Raw genomic sequence first — 18,934 nt, 5'->3', positions numbered from 1 at the left:
GATAGAATGGACTGTTAGTGATATTCCCATGAGCCCCACACATTAGGCTGAACTCATGGTTTTATATGGTTCAGAGTCTCTTTTTAAGAGAGATAAATAGGCCACACGTGAATATTTTGGCTTAGGTATTGCCATGAAAACTTTTGACTTCCCCAGAAGGGAAATATGAATTCTAAGCCCTTTTCTGTTGTATCTGCACCATCTGAATTACTATAATTGTAGAGTGTAAAATTCAAGGTTCATCTGCCTAGTAGTGTGGCTTGCTGTTCAGCATTAAGGGGCCACTTGAAGGATCTGTGCTAGAACTCTTAGGACAGTGTACTTCCACTTTCCAGTATGCAGCTGAAAGCTATCCCTCCAGGAGTGCTTTACCACTTCCCTGCCAGCTGCTAACTAAAGCTTGTCTTCTAGGTCTGCCATATGTTTGAGATCATGTAGCTTCTTTGTGTCTTGCCTCAAGGCACTCATGTTCCCTACCTCAAAATCACAGCTCTGCTATGTTACCTGGCTCTCTCTGGAGAGAAAAAAGTGGTGGGGAAAAAAAAAAAGATTCCTTTTTAATAAATGGTAAATTGTAGACCTCTGCATGAGAATATACTCTGTTGTATAAGAAAATACTTGACTAAAAAAATTTTAATCATTAAAAATCAGAGGTAGCTATTGCTAGGGGGGGATAAAGGAAAGCATAAAACATAAAATAGATAATTTTGACCTTAAAATTAAAAATATTAACAAAACTTGTGTGAATAAAATTAGGGAAAGAAAAACACACAAATATCATCCAAAATATATGGAGACTTGACATATATAATAATAAAAAAGTTGAAGAAAAGGTATCAAAGTATGGGAGTAGTTTTTAAAAATTGAAATTATAAGTGGCAACATGACAATATGGTTTGAATAATTTTAAGAAATAAATACTCTGACATTTACCTCATTCACCCTTTAAATAGACAAAGATGACAAAAGAAGGGAAGAAATGGCTGTTGGAAAGGTCATGGAAACACAGGCATACCGTATTATTGGTGGAGCTATAAAGGGGGCAAACTTATGGTTTTCAATTTACAATTATTCAAAAAAAAACCTTAACTATTTGTAGCCTTTTCTTTTACTGGACATATACTCAAAGGAAGTATCAAAGTTTCATAGCACTATTCTTTGTGGTAGCAGAGGTTAGGAAACAAAAGTGAGTGCATGTTCTCTTATCAGAATATTGTGGTATATGAATGCCATTGGATGTTACTGTATAATTAAAAAAAATAAGAATTCAGGAAATAAGGAAGGAATTGAGAAAAAGTGATAAAAATTAAATAATGTCAATCAAGAAAATATACATGACTATGCCAAAGATCTTTTAAAAGGAAGTTGGATTCTGAGAAATAGACAAATCAGTGACAAAGAACAGTGGCTAAATTTCTTTCTGATGGCAGAGAAAGTTGGGGAAGATTGACTACTAGGATATATTCTCTTATGCTATGTAACAAATTATAGTGCAGTTAATCTTCAGTAGCTTAAAATTTAAGCTTTAATAGCATATGTTAAATAGATTTTCTTTTTACATAGGAGGGTTCATTTCTAGAGGGTAGATGAGGTTAAATAAACTATGACATAAAGACAAAAGCAATATTGAGCTTTTAAAAAGAAAATACAACAACTACCCTGAGTTCAGATTTACCTTGTATGAATTTATTTGAAAAATAGTACATATATATGCGTTATGTTTATGTAGTAAAAGTTGTCTGGTTATTTATTATAAGGAATCATGCTGTGTATTTTTTTGGATCTAAATAAAGATCAGAGTGACAGTAATGCGCATCTTGTTTCCAGGTCCCTTTGCAACAGTGCTGGTACTTTGGACAAGTTAGGTCTCTTCTGGCAATTCATCTGTAGAATTTTACTATTTATTGTCCTGTATACTAATTGTAGCATATGTGTATGTTTCATCTTCTCAAATATTTTGTAATCTCCATTTGAGCTTAAATAATAATTTTATACCAGATAGCTTCTGATATGAGACTGTGTACTTAGTGTTTGCTCAGTATATTGAATTAATGAAAATAAGTTTTATTGTACCAGTGAAGTATTTTCTAATTAATTAATTAATTTTTACAAAAATTTTATGCATAGGTAAATTGCAACATGTTTTGTTTCAACTTTCCCCTCCTTTCCTTCACCCAGATGGCAGGTTGACCAATACATGTTAAATATGTTAAAGTATAAATTAAATAAAATATATACACACACACACATACATACACATGTCCAAACAATTATTTTGCTGTACAAAAAGAATCGGACTTTGAAACAGCGTACAATTAGCCTGTGAAGGAAATCAAAAATTAAGGCAGACAAAAATATAGGGATTGGGAATTCTATGTAGTAGTGAAGTATTTTTTAATAAAATTTTTATTTCAAAACATATGCATAGATAATTTTCAGCATTCATCTTTGTAAAACCTTGTGTTCCAAATTATTTTTCTCCCTCCTCACCTCTCCCCTCCTCTCCTTAGATAGCAAGTAATCCAATATATGCTAAAGATGGCAATTCTGTACATATTTCCACAATTATGTTGCACAAGAAAAATCAGACCAAAAAGGAAAAAAAAAGAGAAAAAACCAAAAGCAAGCAACCAACAACAAAAAAGTGAAAAGAATATGTTGTGATCCATACTGTCCTCACAGTCTCTCTGGATCAGATGGCTCTCTCCATCACAAGTTTATTGGAATTGGCCTAAATCATCTATTTGTTGAAAAAAGTTACGTTCATCATCATTCATCATCATATAATCTTGTTGCTATGTACAATATTCTCTTGCTTTTTTTCACTCAGTAAAGTATTTTTGAGATAATATTTAAATGGTATTCTTTATATATATATATATATATATTTTTTTTTTTAATTTCTTTCCAGTTCATAGAGGGGCCATTTGAAGAGTATTTAAAACGCTTGGAAAATCCACAGGTATGTTTCCTTTTTTATCCACTTGAATACTGACAATGCAGGTTATTGCCCCTGTATGCTTTAATGAGCTACTCTAGCTTTAAAAGGATCAACTAATGAATGGTCATCCTTATGAAATGAGGATAGGGGCTGTCCTTGTAACTTCATTAGTATAAAGAATTTCCTAGCAGGAGAATTCTCCCTCTCCGAATAGAGGGAAGTATCTTCTTTGGAGCTTACTGGCTTATATTTGCCTGGAACACTTGAGAAATTAGGTGACTTGGCCAGGGTCTTGCAACTAATATGGGTAAGAGGCAGTATTTATTTAAAGTTTAATTTTTCAGTGAACAAAGATTGATTCTTTCTTCCTTCCCACTTTATGCTGTTGGAAAAAAAAGAAGAAAATCCATGTAATAAATGCAGTCAAGCAATACAAAAAGCTGGGTTGGCTATGTCCAAAATATATGTTTTATTCTGCATTTTGAATTCATTATTTCCCTTTCAGGAGATACAGAGTATATTTTCTCTCATCAGTCTTCTAGAATCATGATTCATTATTGGATTGATCAGGGTTTTTAAGTCTTTCATAGTCTTTACAGTGTTGTATCCATTATTCTTCTGGTTTTGCTAACTTCATTCTGCTCAGGTTTCCCAGGAATCATCCCTTTTTGTCATTTCTTATAGTACAGTAGTATTTGTTGGGCCATTCCCCAGTAAATTGAAATCTTTATTTTCTAGATATTTCCTGTTACAAAAAAACCAGCTATACCTATTATATTTTTATGCATATGAAGTCCCTTTTTTCTTTCTGTAATGTCTTTTGGTGTATAGACTTAGGGGTATTACTGAGTCAAAAGGTATCCCCATTTTAGTAACTTTGGGGACATAGTTGCAAATTACTTTTTAGAATGGACCCAGTTCACAGCTCCACTATCAAGGCATCATTGTGTTTATTTTCCTGCAACCCTTCCAGCATTTGAATTTTCCCTTTTCCCACCATCTTTTGTTTTTGCCAGTCTGTAAGGTGCTACCTTAGAGTTGCTTTAATTTACATTTCTCTTTAGTCATTTTTTTTAGGCTAAATAGTGTAGTGTTCTGATTATCTTTTGATATCATTATGAAGATCAAATAAGTATGTAAAACTACAGTATAACCATCTACTTTGTACACAGATAAACATACAAATACAAAAGTACTTAATAAATGCAAATGAAAGATGTTGGCATTATGATTATTACAATGAAAATTGTGTTGTGTGTTTTTTAAAAATACATATTGGTGCTTTTTCAAGTGTGTGGATGAGAGGAGGCATTAAATTGTTTGGGGATTTGGAGGGCATTTCGTTTAGTTTTTGAAGTTACTTTTTTCCTATGGCTTTCCCAACCTACCTATATAGATGTGAAGCTAATTTGAGAGAGAAGTTGAGATTGTATAGTATTATATGTGGGGGGGGGGTGCAGGAAAGGGCAATCTCTAATGCCCGTGATGTCATCATCTCATGCTTTTAAGTCAGATTGTTTGGTGAGGTGAAGGACTGTTGTCTCCTGAATATTGGTAGGTAAGAATTTCATATTATTCCACAGCTGGGGATGAAAGATGGGGGTGGGTTAACCAAAGATGAGCTAAAAATAGAAACTCTTATGAATAAACTCTTTCTCCAAAACAGGAATGGGTTGGACAAGTGGAAATAAGTGCCCTTTCTCTTATGTACAGGTAATACATTTTTATTTTTTTAAAAAATGCTAAATCACAATACAAAAAAATTATGTGAAGAAATTAGGGAAAATAATTATTTAATCATATTTCAAAATATTAAATGAGCAAGACCATTTTTATAATTAATTTGCTGTAGAGCACATTTCTTCATGTCATTAAAATTAAACGTCCACTCTCATGTAAATTTGCCAGTTTTAAAATTGTAACTCAGAAAAAATTTTAAAAAGGAACAAATCAAAAATTTTATCGACTATATAAATTGCTGCATCAACCTTAGACAGCTAGATATCATCCCACATGACCAGAGCAAGTAGTAGTCTGTTATGCGAAATGAGATGTACTGAACATTCTCTGATTGTGTTTCCCTAAGTGGGAAGAATAATTTCTCCTCTCACCCCCTCATTTTTTTTTTTTTTTAATAATGGTTTCATGTGTTTTCATCTTAAAGAATTTCTTCCCTTTTTTGTACAATGTATAAGGAGTCATGGTATTTTTATTATTATTATTATTTTTTTTTAATCTCTCCTGTCTCCCCCTGAATTGTTTGCAAAACATGGCAAATTTATATCTTTATCAAACCTGATTCCTTAGAATATTTTCCATAAAACAGATTTTTCTGAAATTTTCTAATTTTTGTTTTTTAAATTTCAGGAAAGATTTTGTAATTTATCAGGAACCAAATGCTGCTCCTTCTCATGTAACTGAAAATAACTTTCCTGAAAAGGTACAACTTTTCCTAAATACTCTTATAGACTTTGAGGAAGGGAGCTGCTCAGTTATAGCCTAAAATTTTCAAGTCATGCATTTTTTTCCTATAACTTTGAGAGATGTCAACATATAGGTCATAAGTTTTTCAGATTTTTTTTTTTTAAGTTGTTATTAAAAGGTAGCCAGCCATCTTTAACTTGAGTATGTCAGTATATACATCTTATTTACAAAATAACATGTTGAACTACACTGACAGCATTAACATTTTAAGTACAGGAAGATATGGCTATAGAATAGCTCAGTCTTAATTCACTAGGCTGTTTTTATGTAAAGGGTCAATATTACAGTAATCCTAAAGTTATTTGAATATGGAAGACCTTTCATACAAGAGTGCTGTCTTTTAAAAATGTCCATCTTTTATAGATTATGAAAGTTATAGACACATAAAGAGATAAAAGCTGTGTTTATATAGTGCTAAAACCAACATTCATTTTGGTAAAGTCAAGTTTTGATAGGGGAGGGGTCAGGGAAGTAGAAGAAAATTAGTTTGTGGGGGAAAAAAGAATATCCTTTTCTGTGACATTTTTAGTTGATGGTTTTATTGTTATGTTAACCAACTTTGCTTTACATAAATCCATGTCATGCTTAATGAAGGAGCTCAAAAAGAAAATCCTTTTAAATACTGCCTTTCTGGAGAACTACTATGCTCAAACAGCTACTGCTCTGAACTTTTTCTATGTAATGTGATAAATGTTGGAAACAAACAAGTTTTTGAATTCCCCTTGCAGACAAGTCATTTACTTTGCTGTATAATAGATTGGGCCACAACATGGACATAATTACCAAAATGTATTTTTTCCCTCTTCAGGTATTATTGTGTTTTTCAAATGGAAATCATTATGATATCGTATACCCCATAAAGTACAAAGACAGTTCTGCTATGTGCCAGTGTAAGTATTACTGTTTTTTGTGTATACCACAGAAAAATTTTATATGAAATATTTTGAGTTGTACAAAGTATAAAACTTTTATTCTGATGAGATGAAACAAATTGTGAAATGCTACAACCAACTAACAAAAAGCTCTGCTTGAGTTAATTTGAATACTTTTTTTCTAGAGAAGGAAGGTGGTGGGTTCATGGAAGCTCCTGCATTATTACCTTTCAAATATTCCCCATTTGGGTGATTTGAATCGAGGAGCTCCAGTAAGCACATTCTGAAAGACACAGGTCCTCATGATAGACCTGATTGATCAATAGTATGAGATAACAGAATGAAATCATTTGGGCACCTCTTCATTTCCCATAGTTTTGTACTTGTAGAATAAAAGTGACCAAAGTCAATATTCCATTAAGTACATTTACCTGTTTTTCTACTGCAGCTCTCCTCTATGAATTGCTCTACGAGAAGGTATTTAATACAGATGTTAGCAAAATCCTGATGGGGCTAGAACCCTCTGTTGAAGTAGTCGAAGAAAATATTGCTAACAGTGAAATATCAGATTCGGAGGAAGAGAGTTGCAAGTAAGAATCACTTTGGACATAAAAATTAATTTTTAAAAAACTGGTATTTTTATACAGAAAATAATAGCCACTGGTGTAGCTAAGCATTTACAATTCTTAGCATGAATGAGGGTTTTTTCCTTAGTTCTATGGACATGAATTATATTAAGATCCAACCCTGTTTTTATTTTCTAATAGTCAATTAGAAATATATTTCATATTTTACCCCACGAAAACTTGACAATAATGTCTCTTTGCCTACAGCACCAAAAGCTATAACCAAATCTTTCTTTCATATAAAATTATAGTCATTGTGGTTCTCCTGGTTAATGGGATCATTAACTGGAAGCATAGAACTAGAAGCAGTCTTAGAAATTAATCTCCTAATTTTATGGATTAGAATTCAGAAGGTAATAAAGGATTTACCTAAGGTCATATGGCTAATAAATAATTAAATTGAAGTTTGAATCTAGATACTAAGATTCTAAATCCATAGATCCAAATCTATGATATCAGATTTTTTTAGTCAACTTACTAATAAAAAGTCAAGTTAATTATATGTCATATTTAATGTGAACTTAATTTATACATCATATAATATAGATGCATCCATTATTAGTGCTCTTTTGATTCTTCAACAATTCATATGAATCTTTCATTTGGGTTTTCTTCATCCACCACTTGAGTAGTTTATATGTCACTCCAAAAAATGGTACTAGAAAGGTTTTTGCTTATATGGAGCCATTCTGTCATGGATGTCCTTGGGATATAAACTTTGGAAGGGGGTTGCTGAATTAAAGGATATTTATGGTTTAATAATTATATGGTATATTAGTGTGTGCTTGCCTTCCCACATCTTTATCAAAGATGACCAAAATTGTGGGTGGGGAAAGTGAAAAATATCTCCTTTCATTTTTGCAGTTCTTCTGTTTATTTCCTAACAGTTTTTCTTGTCCTTTCCTTGGTTGTAGTTTTATTTTTATTGGATACTAAGTTGATACTTTCCCTTGCTTCCTGATTTTACTTAGTCTACTAGAGATTTTTACTTTTAAATTAGTACCAGACATTTATGATGTCTGTCCATGTATAATCAAACATAACACATTCCTGCACTGGTCATGTCCAAAAAATAAATGTCTTAATCTGTACTTTGAATCCTATTATCTATGTTTATCATTTGAGTCTTATGGGATTTTTATTTATCAGGTTAAGGTTTTAAAAGTAATTTGTCTTTATAATGTTATTATGTAAATAATTTGTTTTCTCTGCATTGGTTCATGCAAATCTTTCTAGGATTTTCTGAAACTGTCCTTTTATTTTTTATAGTATTATTTGTGTCCCATTCATAGAACATATGGCATGAAAGAATTGCTATAAATATTTTTATACATGTAGGACTTTTTTCTTTCTTTGATCTCTTTATAGAACTAGTAGTGTTTCACTGGGTCAAAGGGGATGTAGGTATGGTTGTTGGGTGCATGAATATATCATTCATATGTGCATATGTGGTGGGTGAGTGTCATATATGTATGCATATATTTGATACACACATAAACAGAGAATTTAGCCCTTTGAGTAGTTTCAGATTGATTTCCAAAATGGCTAGCCCAGTTCACCACTTCACTAACATTTTAATAAACTGTTCTCATAGTTCTGTTAATATGTCATTTTCCTGTTTGTCCATTTTATCAATCTTTATAATTGTTTAAATTTGTTGGTTTTAATTGGATTCAGAGTATTTTTTTTTTCCATATGGTTTTTGAAAGTTTGGATTTCTTTATCTGAAAATTGTGTTTGTATCCTTTGACCATTTATAAATTGAAGGATGGCTCTTGGGATTATAAATTTGAATCAATTCAACTTAAACTTAATTAAAAGAATTTTTCCCCCATTCAACTTTTTTTCTCTTCAAATTTTAGTTACATTAGTTTTATGCAAAACTTAATTAAAATAATTTTTTCCCCATTCAATTTTTTTCTCTTCAAATTTTAGTTGCTTTAGTTTTATTTGTGCAAAACTTTTTAATTTTATGGGATCAGAATTGTCCTTTTTACCTTTTTTGATCTTCTATTCCTTATTTGGTCATGAACATTTCCTCTATCCACAAATCTAACACTTATTTTCTTCCTTAATTCTCCTATTTCTTCATGATATCACTGTGTTTGTGTCATGTACCCATTTTAGCTTATCTTTGTGGATTATGTATTTAGGTTTATACTTAATTTCTGCCAGGACACTGTCCAGTTTTCTCAACAGTTTTTGTTGAATAAATTAATTCTTCCAATAAGAGTCTTAAGGTTCTCTAAACCATCAAATTACCTTCAAAAAATTGTTTTCTTTTAAAATTCTCAATAATTTATTTTAATCCTGGTTGGTGTTTTATTTGATTGATTCTTCCAGCTTTAATTCCTGAATTGAAGCTTTGTGCATCCTTTTTCTATACTGCTCTTCTGGCTGATTTAGACTGCAGTTCTGAGGAGGAGGATGTCTCTTAAGACTTTCTCTTTTTGGGGCAGCTAGTTGTGCAGTGGATAGAGCACCAGCCCTGAAGTCAGGAGGACCTGAGTTCAAATGTGGCCTCAGACACTTAACACTTCCTAGCTGTGTGACCCATTGTGCAAACTTCTGTGTTTTTCTGGAGTAGTCGATATATGGGGAGAGGACAGTGCAACCTGCTTCTCAGTCACTCTTCCCATCTTCAAAATAGATTTTTCTGTGAGACTTCATTGCTTAACAGTTCTATTGACTATATTTTCATTCAGTTCGATGTATAATTATGTACCTTATTTGAGACCTGTGAATAATGACAATAGATAGAAATGAATTTTAATACCATTAATTTTTCTTCCATCATCATTTCTTACATAATGTAACTATTGCTTATTATTTTAAAATTCTCAGGTTTTCATTTTTCTTAGCTTTCAGGGGGAAGTGGGGGTAGCATTTAAGCTGGGGCAGCATTGTATGTCATACGTTGCTAATCCTAACACATTTTCCCAGTGAAAATGCAAAAGTGTTGCAGTGTCTTCCATGTAGGATAGAGGAAGAAGTAGCATAGTATGAATTATTACATGAGAAGGATTTATCTAAGAAAAGGCCTGTTCTCTTTCTCCCCCCCCCCCATTCTGATTGTTAGTTCTCTGCCAAAAATTCAGTTAAATACAAAGTTTGATAGCCCTCTACAGAATTTAATAAATTATTATCTGATTATAGTAACAATAACTAACATAAAACACATACTGAGTATACAGTTTTAAAATTATTATCTAATTATTATAATAATAACGAACATAAAGCACATACTGAGTGCTTTATAGTTGTTTTATTTGAACCTCATAATAAATCCAAGAGGTAATTGCTATTGTTATATCTATTTTCTATATAAAGAAACTGAGGCAAATGGGTTAAGTGATTTACTGAGAGGGACACAGCTAAAAAAGGTCTGAGCACAGATTTGAACTTGAGTCTTTCTGACTTCAGGCCAAGCACTTTCTCCTCTGCTACATACATAAATGAAGTGATGAAATCAAAGTAGTATTTTCAGATCAAGGCAGATTTTATCTGAGTGAAGCCTAAGGGACTCTGCTAGTTCTTTGGTTGTAATACTTTTTTTTTTTTTTCCAGGTATCAAATGTTTTTGAAGTAAATGAGCTCTTGTAGTAGCTTGAAATTCCTTTTTCTAGAAAAGTATTTTTTGTTATGATGGCATTTAATTGATAATGTGATATGTTAAACATTAAAAAAAAAAAACCAAACTATTTTTATGTGTTGTTGTTTTTTTTAATGTTACTTTTACCAAATGATTCTATTTTAATTTCTTTGTTAATTAATGAGCAGCTGCATTCCCTGAGAATGAAAATCATTTTGATAATACCCAACAGTGTTGCTGGGGTTAGTGTTAACTGAGATTCATTTACACTTTGAAGAAGTACACTATGAGTTTTCATTATTATATAGAGAAATTAGGTTTGAGATTTAATAGAATGCAAACTTCTGAAACTTTTGAATGCTTTTATTTGCAGAAATCCTAATTATGATTGTATTCTTTGTAGGGGTAAAGCTACCACAGTTAATGATATGAATGGATTTAAGTCTCTGTCAGGCAATCAGGTATTTGTTTATAGTTTTAACTTTTTTCATTTAGCTAGTTTTGAAAAAGCATAAGAATTTTTTTAACTTTTCATTTTTCTCCTCTGTGGTAACTTTACAATAGTAATTTCATAAAATTTGATATCTTAATATTTTGACCTTTAATCATAAAGTTGGTTTTGTTTTAATGTCATCTACTATTTAAAATTTTATATGTGGTTTCCTAAATTAATAAGTCTTGCACTCCATTGAACTTCTATTTTTTATTTTGGAATTAGATCTAGAAGTTACATGAGAATATAATTCAATATTATATATATTTTTTATATTGTTTTGTTTGTTCAGCATCTGAAGAACAATGGAAACTCTACTTGCCTTCCTATATCAAGAAAAGTCCTTAAGTCGCTCAACCCAACTGTCTATAGAAATGTGGAATATGAAATTTGGCTACAGTCTAAACAAGGTAAGACAATATATTAAGTTGCATATAAGAACATCAGACAACTTTTTAAAAAAGTTTTGATTTGCATATTAAGCAGAAAATATTATAAATTGCTCTCCTTTTTTTCCCCCAGCTCAGCAAAAGCGTGATTATTCCATTGCTGCTGGCTTGCAATATGCAGTTGGAGATAAATGCAGAGTAAGTGATCAGGAGGGATAGATATACTTGAAATCACTAAGTTATTGATTTCCAAAAAAAAGTCTTTTTTATTGGCTTATTTTTCAAAATTATTTTAGGAATTCAAACCTTTTATGTGCACATTAATAGCTTGAAAGTATTAAATAGGTTCTATGAATGCAAGTTTATAAAATGGGGAAATTCTTGTTTTGCTATTGCTAGTACATAAAATCCCATTATCTTGTCCTGTGACTTAAAAAAAAAAAAAAAAGTTGTCTTCGAAAATACTTGATTTTTTTCTGTCTTTAATTTTTTTCTTAGCAAGGGATTCTATGTACTAAATTCATTGCAATTTGGTCTTACGATTTTTCCTCCTTATGAGGCGGTGTGTCCTTAGAAATTGTGGACTAGAATTACCATCTAATTCTTTCAGGTCTGTCAGGAAAGTTGGTGGGGGAGGGGAGGAGAAAAGAACTCAAAATAAAACAATCAATGAGTTTCTAATTTACATCATCATAATGGCAAAATTGACCAAAAAAATAACAAATGTTGGGAGGTCTGCTAGAAAATAGGAACATTGCTATACTACTAGTATAGCTATGAATTGGTCATCTATTTTGGAAAGCAATCTGGAACTTTGCCCCCAAAGCTACTAAACTCTGTCTGTGTATGTTGAACCAGTAAAATACTTCTAAGTTTATATCTCCAAAAAAATCACAGACAAAAGAAAATGATTTTATGTACAAAAATATTTACAGCAGTTCTGTCTGTCATCGTATGAATGTGAAGGCATATAAACTGTAGTACATAAGAAATGATGGAGGGGAAAGTTTAAGGGAAACTTGGAAAGACATGTATGAACTAATGCAGAGTGAAGTGAGCAGAATCAAAATGATTTATACAGTATCAACATTGTGAAGACAAATAACTTTAAACAGAAGATTTAAGAAATCTGATAAATGGAAATTTTATTTTATTTTTTAAAAATTTTTTTTTCTTTTTCTTTTTTTTTTATTTAGAATTTTTTTTCACAGTATATATGCATGAGTAATTTTTTTTTATAATATTATCCCTTGTATTCATTTTTCCAAATTATCCCTCCCCTCTCTCCATTCCCTCCCCCCGATGACAGGCAATCCCATACATTTTACATGTGTTACAATAAAACCTAGATACAATATGTGTGTGTAAATACCAGATAAATGGAAATTTTAGAGAATTCATAATGAAATATACCACTCACCTCATGACAGATGATGGATTAATAGAGGCTGAGACAAAGGTTGTTTTTGGTTTGACAAATGTTGGAATTTGTTTTGCTAGATTATACATAAGTTATGAGGGCTTCATTTTTCAGTTTGGGAAAGTAGAAGGAAAAAATAATTTGGAAGTAATTTGCTGTCATTTTTAAATCATCTTTTCATTCTGCCTTACATGTGGAGTTCTTTATTCCTGCCTGATGAATTCTAGCTAAACTCTTAATACCTAGCTCCTATTTAGCAATGGCGGCCAAACTGTAATAGAGTCCACAAACTACTTTGTTAATATTCTATAGTAAGTGGTAGATATATAGCCTTAGATGGGGTTACCAGGAACAATCTATTTGATTATCATTAACATTAACCAGTTGAAATGTGTTAAATGTTTTCTGCATTAATACAAATTATAATTTTCTGTTTAATTAACATCCTATAATTAATGGTGGTGTGACTTAATAAGTATAGAACTGTCTTGGAGTGAGAAGAATGTAGTTCAGGTGTTCTTTGACAGACCAGCTGCGAGTTCATGGGCATCTGCCTTCATTTCTCAATGCCCTTATAACTCTTGCTGTAAGGCTGTAAGTTGTAGAGTTGTTCACTATCTGTACTGGTAGACAAACGATTCATAACATTAACTATTAGATACATAGTTTTTAATATGTATTCATGGTGTTTTTAGTTAATGGTACTTTATCAGAAATGATATTGAAAGTTTAGTCCTCTTAAAAAAATCTGGAGCCAAATTTTTCTTCATTATAATATCTTTGATTTTGTGAAAATCAATTGTACTGATTTTAAAAATGAAATTTTTTTTTGTTTTTTCAAATAAGATATGCATACATTTTCTTTTTTTATTATTATTATTATAGCTTTTTATTTACAAGATATATGCATGGGTAATTTTTCAGCATTGACAATTGCAAAACCTTTTGTTCCAATTTTTCCCCTCCTTCCCCCCACCCTCTCCCCCAGATGGCATATTAAATATGTTAAAGTATATGTTAAATGCTATATATATATATATATACACACACACACACACACACATATCCATACAGTTATTTTGCTGTACAAGAAGAATTGGACTTTGAAATAATGTACAATTAACCTGTGAAGGAAATCAAAAATGTAGGCAGACAAAAATAGAGGGATTGGAAATGCTATGTAGTGGTTCACACTCATTTCCCAGAGTTCTTTCACTGGGTGTAGCTGGTTCTATTCATTATTGAACAAATGGAACTGATTTGGTTCATCTCATTGTTGAAGAGAGTCATATCCATCAAAATTGCTCATCATATGTTATTATTGTTGAAGTATATAATGATGTTCTAGTCCTGCTCTTTTCACTCAGCATCAGTTTATATAAGTCTTTCTAGGCCTTTCTGAAATCATCCTCTTGGTCATTACTTACAGAACAATAATATTCCATAACATTCATATACCACCATTTATTCAGCCATTCTCCAATTAATGGGCATCCTCTCATTTTACAGTTTCTAGCTACTACAAAGAGGGCTGCCACATATTAAATAATATTTTCAAGAGTGATTTGCTTTAACTTAATTCCTAGTAGCAACAGATGTGGGAGTCAGTTTGGTTATTAAAGTCTTTTAAAAGTTGTGTTTAGACACACATTAAATTTCCAACATATTGATTATTGAAAGCTAAATGGAAAAGGACACATTTCTGCTTAATTCATATGAAAAATGCAACATGTGATTTGAACAGGCTGGCTATGATTTATTCATTGCTTTTCTTCTGTAAGCTTTGGCAATAAGTAAATGATCTGAAGTATTTTTGCTTTCACTGACTTATTCCTTTTTATAGCTAGATTTAGAAGACCCAGTATCCATTTATAAAAAAGAAGTAAAACTATTTTTTTAAGGGTACTTAAAGGAATTATGAAATTTGAATCTTTTTTTTCTCTTATTCTACAGGTAGGTTTAGATCACAATGGGAAGTTTCAAAATACAGATACTCAAGACCGTTCTGAGAATGGACCAGTATTTGTAGAAGAGATTGGAGGGAAGTAAGTTCAGGTTTCATGTGATGGCAATTTCTGAATAATTTAGCATTTTTTATATATATATATATATATATATTATTCCAGTATCTTTGCCAAGAAAACCCCAAATGGTGTCCTGAAGATCAAAACTGACTGTACAATAACATGCATTTAAGAGTATCATTACTTAAGGCTACAGGGAAAAGAAATTGTGACTGATTTTTCACATTGACAGAGGTGATTCTTTGCCAAACTTTTAAAAAAGAACTCTAATGCAACTTTGTAGTCAGTAATATATGGAATACTTATTCACGTATTGTCACAATTTGTGGTCTTATGTCAAAATATCATTAGCTGGTTTTTTATTTATTATTATTTTTTTCTGATTGTCACTTTTCAATTTGACTCTACAGCCCAGTTAATTTTTTAAAAATGTGCAGGGGCAGCTAGGTGGCGCAGTGGATAAAGCACCAGTCCTGAATTCAGGAGGACCAGAGTTCAAATCTGGTCTCAGACATTTAACACTTCCTGGCTGTGTGATCCTGGGCAAGTCACTTAACCCCAGCCTCAAAAAAAAATTAAAAAAAATTGTGCTATTAACTTTTTGTTATTGTAGTTGTCTAGTATTTCATTTTTATTTTGTAATATTAAACTATGAAAATTTATTATAGAAACTACTTAAGCACATCTGAACTGGTATACTTTTTAAAAATTACTGAGTTCTAACTTTGACTTACTCCCATACAAGCAGCAAATGAGTAAAAATTTCCCTTTTTTGGGGGGGGTAGTCAATTAAAAATAAAATGTGAAGATGCTGCCTTTTAAAAATTCCAACTAGAATAGCCAACATAATATCTTTTTCATTCTTTTTGTTCCTCTAAGACGTTCTTCACAGAAGAACCTGAAACCTCTTCAGCAGGCATCTTCCACAGAAGGTTGGAATATGGTGTCTTCAGGAAAGAAGATGAAGAAACCTGCGGCTGGTGGACAGCATTTTCAGCCTGGTAAGAACCTCCTCTCCATGTCATCTGTTATTCTCTTCTTTTGGTTTGCATGAATCATGCAGTTTTCTGCTGGAATTATTACACCTTTCTTCTCGGTTTTTGTCAGACATAGATTGCAGAGGGCCAAAGAATCCAAATAAGCCAATAAAAACCCCATCAACACTACCTCCTCGACTTCAGCATGCAGGAACTCGGCAGCATACATATTCATGCCAGTCTTCTGGGTTACAGTCTCAGTTGCCCTCAAATGAGCACAAGACACAGAGCAGGACTTCTTCACAGATTCTCAGGTAAAGCTTTGATCCAAAATAAATAGAAAATAAGTTTTTTTTTTTTTTTGTGATATAAAAATCCTTTATTACAAGAGTAGAAATTTTTGAAATGTTACAATTCCATTTCTTTGTGGTAGTCTTTAAAAATAATCTTGTTAGAGATTTAAAAAAAAATTCTCCCCAACATTTTTTCTTACTAAAATTCTTGACATTTTTCTGGATGAGAGAAAAGTTCTAGAATTTTTGTTTGCTTTTTGATGTATTACATTTTTATAAATTAATTTTGGAATTCTAGTAGTTTGGATTATACAGAAATTGGAAACGGGAAATAATGTTAAGTGAGCAATAGTGAAGGGGGGCAAGTTCGGTCAGACTGAAGGGTATGAAAGGGAGAAACCTAAGTCTAGAAAGGCAAATTTGAGCAAGGTTGTGAAGTGTTTTAAATGTCAAAAGTTTGTATTTAGTTCGGAAGGTAATAGAGCCACTAGAATTTATTGATTAGAAGTACTGGATTACACAAAATGTTTGCTTGAATTTGGGGGTTATATGGTATTGCATTCTTGACAGAGGAATGTGCAGCATTTTTAGGTAGCCAATTGGAGAATTAAAATCAGGTGAAAATATAGGAAAAATTAATTTAATATAAGAATACTTTCCACTCAGTCACATTTCTGAAAGTGCTTTGTATGCTGTCATTTTTCACAATGTTCTATTAAAATATAAAAGTAATTTTTAAAAAACCTATCTTTTAAAGATCTATTGAACATTATGTAAAATATGTAATGTCTTAACCTGTTTTAGTTTGTTAAAAGTATGAGGTTTCACCTATTTTGTTTGCTCTTTATTAATATGTTTTGTTTTGGCTTATTAGTCATTTTTAATGCCCCGTTTTTTTCTTTGTCCATCCTTAAAACAAGGACCATCTTCTAAAGAGTTGGAAAGGAGGCATATATGATAGCATCAAGGCACATGGTCTTAAGTGTTTGCCCAGAAATAGCAGCATGAAAATATTTTTAATCTTTACATTGATATCTGTTGATAACAACATATTTCATGATACCTAGTGACTTCAGTCATATAAGTGGTGACATTAAAAAATGTTAGAAAATATGGGTGTAGGGATAAGCAATGAAACAGAGACCACAGAGAAGCTTCCTATACATCATGAATGTTTTCTTTAAGAAATTAATATTTGGCTCTAGATGTAGTAAATGCAGTAAAGATCTATGTAATGAGGGCATCCTTGATGATGGTATTTTTAGGAACAGTCTGAAGTCCAAAGCAGTAATAAGAAAGAATAGATTTTTTGTCATTAAACAAAATCCTACTTTTTTTTTTAAATTACAAAAAAAGAAACTTCATTCACTGAAGTAAAATACCTCCTTGAAAGCCTTCTTTCCAAAAGGTGTTTCCTCTGCAAGCATTAAAATTGTGCAGGATTTATTGAGATATAGAGCTTTAACTTATTTATCATGAGTGAAGCATAAAGCCAAAAGACATGATTACCAAAGTTGTGTTTTGGAGGAGATAAAACACAGAGTCCAAGTAAAAGAATTATTCCCCTCCCCTAAAGATGGTGAAGTTCTTTACTTCAACTATGCAGAACTTCTTTCATTTGAAAGGGTATGTTTTATCCATCTATAAGAATGCTGTATTATGTAGAATATGACTTCACGAGATACTCATGTGTACTTACCTTGATAACTGAAAAAAGACTATTAAAACCAGAGGAAGAGAAGAATGGGCTAAATTGCTTATGGGGAATTATAGCAATTTAACTACTTGAAACTTCTCCCAGAAATAATAAAAAAAAAATTCTCTCTCTCTTCCTCTTACTCCCTCTCTTTCCCTGTCTCATGTCTGTCTGTCTGTCTGTCTGTCTGTCTCGCTCTCTCTGTCTCTCTCCCTCTACCAGTGGTATTTGTATTTGTATGGCTTGTGAGTTTTGTAACATTGGTTTCTGAACAATTAAAATTTACTATGAAGGCAGTAGGAGGCAAGGCATGTGAGGTTAACAGAAAGCAACATTTATCACTAAGTAAAACAAATCAAAGAAATATTTTTAAAAAGTGTGTGTGTGTGTGTGTGTGTGTGAGTGAGAGAGAGAGAGAGAGAGAGAGAGAGAGAGAGAGAGAGAGAGAGAGAGAGAGAGAGAGAGAGAGAGAGAGAGAGAGATCCTCTAGTTTGAATTTATGGAACACATAATTGTAGTCTAATATTCTTGGATCAAATTACATATTTACCAGAGAACTAAAGTGTAAATATTTGCAGTTAAAATTCAGGGTTTTAGATGTTTGGCAAAAAAAAGTACTTAGTAAGAGTTTGGAAAATCTTTAACATTTGTGGCAAAGTACAGCACAAGGGCATTGTCACTTGTTAGGTAGTAATATTTCAGATTTTTTTCTAGTTTTTCATCCTTTTTTTAAAAAATTATAAACCTTGTGGGTATTACTGTCAGTTCTATTATAGACTTACTTAAAAATGTTAGTAGTGGAGTAATAATCAGCATTGGCAAATTTGAATGTATATCACTTAAATTGAATACCAGGTGATTTAAATGAAGTGCATACAATTGCCAAAGCTTAAGTTAGTATGTTAGCCCGTAATTTCTTTAACTCAGTTTCATCTTTGCTTTTAAAGTATGAGTATTGTCAAATTCAAATAGAAATAGAGGCCACCAAACTATACATGGGGATTCCTATGAATATATATTGGCTTAGAAAACCACATGTTAATATATCCATGTTTTATTTAATTTGATATTTGCCAACTATATCTTAATGTGATTTAAATGCATTTGAGAGTTGCAGGGATAATTTA

General features: G+C 31.7%; 1 protein-coding gene across 3 annotated transcripts in view; it reads left to right on the top strand.

Annotated features, from left to right (window-relative positions):
- OTUD4 (OTU deubiquitinase 4) overlaps window positions 1-18,934 on the top strand; it is a 51,302-nt gene that overhangs the window by 9,443 nt on the left and 22,925 nt on the right. Inside the window, exons 3-13 of one of the 3 annotated variants that reach the window (XM_074276652.1) lie at window positions 2,912-2,962; window positions 4,608-4,654; window positions 5,309-5,381; window positions 6,234-6,315; window positions 6,746-6,887; window positions 10,919-10,976; window positions 11,301-11,418; window positions 11,531-11,595; window positions 14,771-14,862; window positions 15,721-15,842; window positions 15,949-16,132. In XM_074276652.1, coding sequence (XP_074132753.1) covers window positions 2,912-2,962; window positions 4,608-4,654; window positions 5,309-5,381; window positions 6,234-6,315; window positions 6,746-6,887; window positions 10,919-10,976; window positions 11,301-11,418; window positions 11,531-11,595; window positions 14,771-14,862; window positions 15,721-15,842; window positions 15,949-16,132 — 1,034 coding nt within the window. Of the gene's footprint in view, window positions 1-2,911; window positions 2,963-4,607; window positions 4,655-5,308; window positions 5,382-6,228; window positions 6,316-6,745; window positions 6,888-10,918; window positions 10,977-11,300; window positions 11,419-11,530; window positions 11,596-14,770; window positions 14,863-15,720; window positions 15,843-15,948; window positions 16,133-18,934 lie in introns of those variants that run through there. The other 2 variants (XM_074276653.1, XM_074276654.1) reach the window with 2 other exon arrangements.

Source organism: Sminthopsis crassicaudata, chromosome 6 (genome assembly GCF_048593235.1).
Source record: "Sminthopsis crassicaudata isolate SCR6 chromosome 6, ASM4859323v1, whole genome shotgun sequence".
Classification (NCBI taxonomy): domain Eukaryota; kingdom Metazoa; phylum Chordata; class Mammalia; order Dasyuromorphia; family Dasyuridae; genus Sminthopsis; species Sminthopsis crassicaudata.
This window is presented reverse-complemented; position numbering and strand designations above follow the sequence as displayed.